This window comes from Sander lucioperca, chromosome 8, assembly GCF_008315115.2.
Source record: "Sander lucioperca isolate FBNREF2018 chromosome 8, SLUC_FBN_1.2, whole genome shotgun sequence".
In the NCBI taxonomy this organism is placed as follows: domain Eukaryota; kingdom Metazoa; phylum Chordata; class Actinopteri; order Perciformes; family Percidae; genus Sander; species Sander lucioperca.
In genome coordinates, this window is record NC_050180.1 from 35,514,193 (window position 1) to 35,524,192 (window position 10,000).

The 10,000-nt window shown below is 45.4% G+C and overlaps 1 protein-coding gene across 1 annotated transcript in view; it reads right to left on the reverse strand.

The window, feature by feature from the left end:
* tfr2 (transferrin receptor 2) overlaps positions 1-10,000 on the reverse strand; it is a 52,025-nt gene that overhangs the window by 18,679 nt on the left and 23,346 nt on the right. Inside the window, exons 8-13 of the mRNA XM_036004546.1 lie at positions 9,900-10,000; positions 9,275-9,450; positions 4,870-4,989; positions 2,222-2,304; positions 2,026-2,089; positions 1,144-1,211 (exon numbers count right to left, since the gene is read on the reverse strand). The exon at positions 9,900-10,000 is cut by the window's right edge and continues 39 nt beyond it. Of these exons, the coding sequence (XP_035860439.1) occupies positions 1,144-1,211; positions 2,026-2,089; positions 2,222-2,304; positions 4,870-4,989; positions 9,275-9,450; positions 9,900-10,000 (612 nt within the window). The remainder of the gene's footprint in view (positions 1-1,143; positions 1,212-2,025; positions 2,090-2,221; positions 2,305-4,869; positions 4,990-9,274; positions 9,451-9,899) is intronic.

A 10,000-nucleotide genomic window follows, 5' to 3' on the forward strand; every position in this document is an offset into this window, starting at 1 on the left:
ACTCATTTGCATACAGGAAAGCCCGTATTTTAGGCGAGCTGGAAAATCGCGTTCACGTGTTGCGTTCGTCACGCTTATCCCGCTCGTCATTTCTGGTAAGTATTTTAACATAAGTGTTCCTTTTGGGACAACACTAACCATCGATAGTGGGACTACGGCAGGAAGTGGTCAGTGACCATTAGCGGTGTAGTGACGGAAGGACACCGAATGGGACTCAGCCTGTGTGATTCACACACTCTTTCACGTGAAGGACCCCTAAACTGATTTAAATCAGACCACGGACCCCCTTTTGATTAGCCTAGAAATCTAGACGCAGCCAGGGTCGTCTAGCAACTCTCTGTTGGCTTGCGAGCAGGAAAAACCATATTCTGGTCAGGCCAATCACATCGTGTATAGAGTCGGTGGGCGGGGCTTATGACTGCTGCTGCTGGTGTCTTTGGAAGACTTGGAGTTCAGCTTTTCTTTGAGAAAAGAACAAAGAACGGCACTGAAGTCATTCTTAAAAAAGGAAGATGGGTTCAGAGTTTAAAGTTTAATCTAACGACTAGCGTTGCTCTGATTGGTTGGAGAGCTATCCTATCGCGTGAACAGGGAATATGAAAGACAGGCGTTGATCCCGCCCCTCGGATTGAGCCCAGCCAATGGGGAGTTCCCAGACTCAACATCTGGATGTGGGGCTGGCTGGTCAGGCTACTTTTTGATAAGATTTGTCTTAAAAAAAGAGAGAGAAAAAGTCAAAACAAAATTCGGTGTTCTTCAAGAAAAGTTGAAATATTTTAAGAAAACAAGTTGGTGTACTTCAAGAAAAGAATTCGGGATATTGACTCAGCAACGTGCCAAATGGAGGAGAAACTCATTTACCCACGATGCTCCTCGTGCATTTTCCTGTATTTCCCCTTTATGAGGCGCTGCTGATATATAAACTAAATATATTATTGACCTGATATATAAACTAAATATATTATTGATCTGATATATAAACTAAATATATTATTGACCTGATATATAAACTAAATATATTATTGACCTGATATATAAACTAAATATATTATTGACCTGATATATAAACTAAATATATTATTGACCTGATATATAAACTAAATATATTATTGACCTGATATATAAACTAAATATATTATTGACCTGTCTGATGGCAGCGTCCAGTAGGTCGATCAGTAGAGGACTGGTGTAGGCCGACAGGACATCATCACCTGCAGACAGACAGGCAGAGAGACAGACAGGCAGGCACACAGAGAGACAGACAGGCAGAGAGACAGACAGACAAAGAGACAGGCAGACAGACAAACAGAGAGACAGACAGGCCGACATGTAGACAGGCAGACACACAGGCAGACAGACAGACAGACAGACAGACAGACAGGCAGAGTAACAGACAGACAGACAGACAGGCAGAGAGACAGACATGCAGAGAGACAGAGCGACAGGCAGACAGATAGACAGGCAGGCAGACAGGAAGAGAGACAGGCAGACAGACAAACAGACAGACACACAGAGAGACAGACAGGCAGACAGACAGACATGCAGACAGACAAACAGGCAGACAGACAGACAGGCAGACAGACAGACAGGCAGAGTAACAGACAGACAGACAGACAGGCAGAGAGACAGACAGACAGGCAGGCAGAGAGACAGAGAAACAGAGAGACAGACAGGCAGACATGCATACAGACAGGCAGATAGACGGACAGACATGCAGAGAGACAGAGCGACAGGCAGACAGATAGATAGACAGACAGACAGGAAGAGAGACAGGCAGACAGACAGACAGACACACAGAGAGACAGACAGGCAGACAGACAGACAGACATACAGGCAGAGAGACAGACAGGCAGACAGACAGACAGACAAACACACAGAGAGACAGACAGGCAGACAGACAGACAGACAGACCGAGAGACAGACACACAGAAAGACAGACAGGCAGATAGAGAGACAGACATTTACTTTATCTCTTTCAATGGCTGACACATTAATGAAGCTCTCTGATTGGCTGAGATCTGTTACCCATGACGGCCTGGTCCAGACTGAAGTAGGCTATGGCCTTCAGGTGGAGCATGGACAGGTAACCCTGGAAACAGAGGTCAGAGGTCAGGGAGGGGACTCAGCACAGAGGTTACATTATTGTTATTTTTATTAATTATATTGAACTCTGAATGTCTTTGGGTTGGTTAATTCCTTCCTCCTCTGCGATTGGACGAACCTCCAGCCATTCAGTCGCCCCGACGTTCCCAAAATCTCCAGCGTCCCAGCTGACGAACAGCAAACTCCGTCTGGGACTGAAACCTGCACACAAACACAAACACACTTAAAACACCAAACACCACAACTACCAAAACAAAGGCAAGAAAATACGTACTGACAGGAGTAAAAGGATCTTACTCTTTAACAGAAAGGTCTATCTCTGTCGGGATCCTTTCCATGGGAGCGTGTCTATGTTCCCTGGGTCCTATGTTCCCCTCTTTGTATGAGACTTTTTCGAAAAAAGGATCCTATGTTCCCCGGTCTGTTACTTTTTCCACCATTACTGCCAAATTCCATGGCAAATAGGCCTATGTAGGCCTACGGGCTGTTTGACGTGCATATGCAAATAGGCCTAGACGAGGAAAGATTAGGTCAGGGGTGGCAAACACGCAGGTCTCGAGCTGCATGCAGCTCTTTGGCTGCTCTGCTAATTATGTCACTTTATCTTGGACCAAGGGATCCTTTCAATGAATGTTAGTTCAATCAGCAATGAAAAAACTTGGATCACAAACTCATTATTTAATTTATAAGCACACCCAGAGAGAGCAGGCTCCAACATGTTTTCTTTCACTTTCAACGTGCGATAGTTGAGGTGCGTCGCGACGCTCAACAAATAAGGGTTAAAAGGTTAAAGACAGGTATTTAGCAGACGCTTTTTCCCAAAGTGAAATGGACTTGCCTAACCCTAACCCTAACCCTAACCCTAAACTCTCCACAAGACAATACGATTAGGGGTGGGAGCTAAGGTGGGCCATGCGACGGTAGGCCTGCTGGCCACGCTGAGAGTCTACTGTAAAGATTGATAGATTGCGGGGAACATAGGACCCTTTTCCAGAAAAAAAGGGTCCTATGAAGGGAAACCTTCGTTACACAACCACGTAGACATTATGGGATGGTTGAGACATTATGGGATGGTTTAGAAATTATGGGATGGTTTAGTTTAGACATTATGGGATGGTTGAGACATTATGGGATGGTTTAGACATTATGGGATGGTTTAGTTTAGACATTATGGGATGGTTCAGACATTATGGGATGGTTTAGTTTAGACATTATGGGATGGTTTAGACATTATGGGATGGTTTAGTTTAGACATTATGGGATGGTTCAGACATTATGGGATGGTTTAGACATTATGGGATGGTTTAGACATTATGGGATGGTTCAGACATTATGGGATGGTTTAGACATTATGGGATGGTTTAGACATTATGGGATGGTTCAGACATTATGGGATGGTTGAGACATTATGGGATGGTTGAGACATTATGGGATGGTTGAGACATTATGGGATAGTTGAGACATTATGGGATGGTTGAGACATTATGGGATGGTTGAGACATTATGGGATGGTTGAGACATTATGGGATGGTTTAGACATTATGGGATGGTTTGGACATTATGGGATGGTTTAGACATTATGGGATGGTTTAGACATTATGGGATGGTTGAGACATTATGGGATGGTTTAGTTTAGACATTATGGGATGGTTTAGACATTATGGGATGGTTTAGTTTAGACATTATGGGATGGTTGAGACATTATGGGATGGTTGAGACATTATGGGATGGTTTAGACATTATGGGATGGTTGAGACATTATGGGATGGTTCAGACATTATGGGATGGTTTAGACATTATGGGATGGTTGAGACATTATGGGATGGTTGAGACATTATGGGATGGTTGAGACATTATGGGATGGTTGAGACATTATGGGATAGTTGAGACATTATGGGATGGTTGAGACATTATGGGATGGTTTAGACATTATGGGATGGTTTAGTTTAGACATTATGGGATGGTTGAGACATTATGGGATGGTTTAGTTTAGACATTATGGGATGGTTGAGACATTATGGGATGGTTGAGACATTATGGGATGGTTTAGACATTATGGGATGGTTCAGACATTATGGGATGGTTCAGACATTATGGGATGGTTGAGACATTATGGGATGGTTTAGTTTAGACATTATGGGATGGTTGAGACATTATGGGATGGTTTAGTTTAGACATTATGGGATGGTTGAGACATTATGGGATGGTTGAGACATTATGGGATGGTTCAGACATTATGGGATGGTTGAGACATTATGGGATGGTTGAGACATTATGGGATGGTTGAGACATTATGGGATGGTTGAGACATTATGGGATGGTTTGGACATTATGGGATGGTTTAGACATTATGGGATGGTTGAGACATTATGGGATGGTTGAGACATTATGGGATGGTTTAGACATTACGGGATGGTTTAGACATTATGGGATGGTTTAGATATTATGGGATGGTGTAGACATTATGGGATGGTTCAGACATTATGGGATGGTTTAGACATTATGGGATGGTTTAGACATTATGGGATGGTTTAGACATTATGGGATGGTTCAGACATTATGGGATGGTTTAGACATTATGGGATGGTTTAGACATTATGGGATGGTTGAGACATTATGGGATGGTTTAGACATTATGGGATGGTTTAGACCACGTAGCTCGGGGTCAGTCTACCTCAGATGGTTTAGACATTATGACTGATATTCTAAATCCTTATGGACTGTTGAGGTCTATCGCCTCTGTGAAGCACACCTGTGTCATCTTACCGTTCTTCACCATGGCGGAGAAAGTTCGCGCCAGCTCCAGCAAGAGTGCTGTCCCGACTCCGGACGTCACGGCGCCGGGACCCAGAGAGTCCCTCTGAGCTCCCAGGATGATGTACTGGTCTGACAGAGAGATGAAGACACATGATCAGGTCAATCTTCACTTTGATGAATGATGGAACAAACTCAGCGAGCCTCAAAACAAAGCTGATGTCAGGGAAGTTTTAGTTTAGTTTTTAATGCAACGAATCCAGGATTTCGGCTTCTGATTCGGCTGAATATTGGGCTTTTTGACGGGGTTGGGTTTCTGCCGAACCTTAGAATGTTTTCCCACCGAACCGAACCCTACGCTGGTCGCCGTAATGACGGCGCCGTTGATTACGGGAAGGTGTTTACGTAGGTGGAGCGTTCAATGCAGTAGGCTGTGAGAAAGTGGAAATGGAGCTCGTGAGCAGAAAAAGTGTAGTTTGGCAGTACTTTCAGTCAAAAGAAGACCATTCAAGTCGTGGTGGCGAGGACCCTAAACTATACACAACATCACCACTGTTAAAGAAACACACCGACTTATTGGGACTTTGTCTTATTCACCGTAACCCCCAGAGTTAGATAAGTCCATACATACCCTTCTCTGTCGGCTCCACCGGTAGCTTAGCTTAGCACAGATCCTGGAGGTAACCGGCTCCATCTAGCCTAGCTTAGCACAGATCCTGGAGGTAACCAGCTCCATCTAGCCTAGCTTAGCACAGATCCTGGAGGTAACCAGCTCCATCTAGCCTAGTTTAGCACAGATCCTGGAGGTAACCGGCTCCATCTAGCCTAGCTTAGCACAGATCCTGGAGGTAACCGGCTCCATCTAGCCTAGCTTAGCACAGATCCTGGAGGTAACCGGCTCCATCTAGCCTAGCTTAGCACAGATCCTGGAGGTAACCGGCTCCATCTAGCCTAGCTTAGCACAGATCCTGGAGGTAACCGGCTCCATCTAGCCTAGCTTAGCACAGATCCTGGAGGTAACCGGCTCCATCTGCCTAGCTTAGCACAGATCCTGGAGGTAACCGGCTCCATCTAGCCTAGCTTAGCACAGATCCTGGAGGTAACCGGCTCCATCTAGCCTACTTCTCCCAATAAGTGACAAAATAACACCAACATGTTCCTATTTACATGTTGTGATTTGTAGAGTCACAGGGTGTACAAATAACAAGGTCACATGACACACAGCCATCTTCTAACCGTATATAAACTGGGAACTATATTCTCAGAAAGGCGAAGCACTGCTACTCTCTGCTCGGTGCTTCTCAGGTGCTGCGAGCAGATCACTCCGCCCAAGTAACAGAAGTAGCAGAGCTTCGCCTTCTGAGAATATAGTTCCCAGTTTATATACGGTTAGAATATGGCTGATGGCAGGTGTTGCATATTGCAAACTTGTTATCTTCTGCACACACGCTGAAGAATTCCCAAACAGCTGACATGTTGCAGGTTAATTCACCAGGTTCCTACATGTGGGAGAATAGCGCCGACACACGGCGGAGAAGTTGAGAGAAAGGACAAAGAGACCGTGCTGTCGCTAGGGCTGCAACTAACGATCATTTTCATAGTCGATTAATCTGTTGATTATTTTCTCGATTAATCGATTAGTTGTTTGATCTATAAAAATGTCAAAACATGGTGAAAAATGTGGAACAGAGTTTCCCAAAGCCTAAGAGGACGTCCTCAAATGTCTCAGTTTGTCCAAAACTCAAAAGATATTCAGTTTCCTGTCCCAGAGGAGATAAGAGACTAGAAGATATTCACATTTAACAAGCTGCAATCAGAGAAATCTGATTTTTATTAATAAAAAAATGACTCAAACGATTAATCGATTATCAAAATAGTTGGTGATTAATTTAATAGTTGACAACTAATCGATTAATCGATTAATCGTTGCACCTCTAGCTGTGGCGTCCGTGTGTGCGTGCGTCCTGGAGAACTGTAACTGGTATAACTTATGTTGTCAGTTAATTGGAGCGTTGACCGGCATGAAATCACCATATGTCAGACTGACCTGCCGGTCACCGGTCATGGCCGAGCACGTGAAAACCGGCCAATTCCGGTTACCGGTCGGTCTATCGGTGCACCTCTACTACCAAGTCATTTTAAAATTATGATGAATGCACTTTATAATGTGCCACTTGTTGAGCCAAGTAAGCCTATAAGTCAAATAAAACACAAGGAAAAGCCACATTTTTTGACAAGTTTGTGTTTGATGAACAAAGAAAGAAGTTTGCCAGTCAAGTAAAAATGTTTCAGCACCATGGACAGTGACAGCTGATGGACAGAGACAGCTGATGGACAGTGACAGCTGATGGACAGTGACAGCTGATGGACAGCGATCGTCCTGAACAGGCCAAGAGCTCTCAATCAGTGCCACGCTATATAACTGACATGGCACTATTGTATATATGTTTGATAAGAAGAGCTGGATTATCACAACGTGAGATCATGTGCAGTAATTAGCTTCTTTCAGCTAATAATCTGCAACGTGTCACTTGGCGAGGGCCCCGTTCTCGTCAAGTGACGTAAGATCGGCGGCGTTTCAGGGGCCCCTAATTTGCACGTGGCCCTGGGGCGGCTGCACCCAAGCACCCACGCTATCTCCGCTATCTCCGCTATCTCCGCTATCTCCGCTATCTCCGCCGTGGTCCAGGCTCTGTTGCTCTCCAGGCTCACGCTCTGAACATTTTTAGAGCTATGGAGTTTAAAATGTGCCTATAAAACAGCCCTTATTTAAAATATACTGCTGGTTATGGTTATGGTTAAGTTTAGGGTTATGGTGCCTTGAAGTCAACGGTCGCAGCGCTGCCTGGAAGGACACGTTGGGGGCTTAAAACACCATTGAGCCAAGAGAGTGGTGTTTGGTGTTTTTAAGGAACACGCTGACTTATTGGGAATTTAGCTTATTCACCGTAACCCCCAGAGTTAGACAAGTCGATACATACCCTTCTCATCTCCGTGCGTGTTGTAACGCTGTCTGACGGTTCCAGCGGCATCAGGCCAGCACATAACATGCAGGTGAATGGTTCCAGTAATCTTACTGCTCCGAATAAGTGACATTAAACGCCAACATGTTCCTATTTACATGTTGTGATTTGTAGAGTCACAGCGTGTACAAAAAACAACGTAACATGAGACACAGCCATCTTCTAACCGTAAACAAACTGGGAACTATATTCTCAGGTAGAAGAATATAGTACTTGGGCGGAATGATCTGCTCGCAGCACCTGAGAAGCACCGAGCAGAGAGCAGCAGTGCTTCGCCTGTCTGAGAATATAGTTCCCAGTATGTATACGGTTAGAAGATGGCTGTGTGTCATGTGACCTTGTTATTTGTACACGCTGTGACTCTACAAATCACAACATGTAAATAGGAACATGGTGGCGTTATTTTGTCACTTTTGTCACAATTCGGAGCAATAGGGTTACTGGAACCGTTCACCTGCATGATCTGTGCTAGGCTAAGCTACCGGTGGAGCCGTCAGACAGCGTTACACCACGCACGGAGATGAGAAGGGTATGTATGGACTTGTCTAACTCTGGGGGATACGGTGAATAAGCTAAAGTCCCAATAAGTCGGCGTGTTCCTTTAAGCCCCCAACGTCGCATTCCAGGCAACGCGGCAATGGTTATGGTTATAGTTAGGGTTAAAATTATGGGCTGTGTCTCATTCCGCCTACTTCCGTCACTACACAGCTAATGGTCACTGACCACTTCCTGCCGTAGTGCCCACTTTGGATGGTTAGTAATGTCCCAAAAGGAACACTTACGTTAAAATACTTACCGGAAATGAGTAGCGGTCGCTCGGCTCGCCGCCTCTCAAAATCTGACGAAAATCTTTTAAACTGACCTTTGTTGATCTGAAATGAAGACAGATTCAGCAGCTGCACGGCCTATTTCTCTCTTAAAATGTTTTCAGAAACACGTTTCGGTGAACTATTTTAGTCCAATATGAGATCGTATTCTCAACGAGCCGCCATTATGCTCGGGTGTGAAATTCGGGAGAAGCCAGACCCACGTGACGCGTTCGTCCAATCAGCTGCCGGTCTACGTCCCTGGTCCCTCCCCTTTCCGCTTTGTAGTCCAGACGGCGCCCGTTTAGTGCGAATAGCGTCCATCGCTCCACACTGAACTTTTTGACCGTTTTTAGGGGGTCATCCTGGTACTTTCAGTGCTCTGACTTTTTGCGTTATCTACACGATATACTTAAAACTAAGTGTTTGAAGTGTGCAGGTAGGCGGTTTGAGACACAGCCATGGTTACGGTTAGGGTTAAAGTTATGGTTAAAGTTAGGGTTAAAGTTATGGTTACGGTTAAAGTTAGGGTTAGGTGCCTTGAAGTCGCCGTTGGGGGCTTAAAACACCACCGAGCCAAGAGCGTACCTGGCTCGACTCGGCCCGTCAGAGAGGAGAAGATGTTGTTCAGCAGGACCGGCGTCAGGACGTTGTGGACCGCCATCTTGACTCTGCGTCCAGCGCTGAACTCTGGACCGACCACGCAGCGCACGTACGGCAGACGCCCCCGCCATGACGGAGGGCAGGACGGACCCGCCAGCTGGCTGGAACACGGAGAAACTCAGTCAGGACCAGAGACTGTATATTATTAATAATAAGGACCTTCTCAGCGAAACTGACCCCGCCCCCAGTATTTTCCGTGGGAGCACCCACGGTATCGGCGCCTATGATTGTGACCATACAACAACAACAACAATATTGGATTTGGTGCAAAAGAACATTTTAAAAACTGCAAAAAACAATGATTAAGCTATTGGAAAAGCTTAGTATTCTATGCACTGAAAAGGTATAAAGGCTTTGAGCAGCCCAGTTTAATATGCAACTTAATTTTAACTACAGTATACGTAGTAGGGGGTCCCTGCTCCGTCCCTCTTTCGGTTGAGGGGTCCTTGGCTTAACACACGTTGAAGACGCCGGCGTTACAGGGAAGCTGAACGGGCTTTTTACTTCCAGAACCAAACCGCTGAGCCGTATGTGTACACGCATGTGTCACCTGAGCAGCTTGGTGGCGATGGTGGCGCTGATTGGCAGGACGGGGATCAGCGGCAGGCCGGAGGACTGGATGGGCGGGAACTGAGTGTGGTTGAAGGAAGG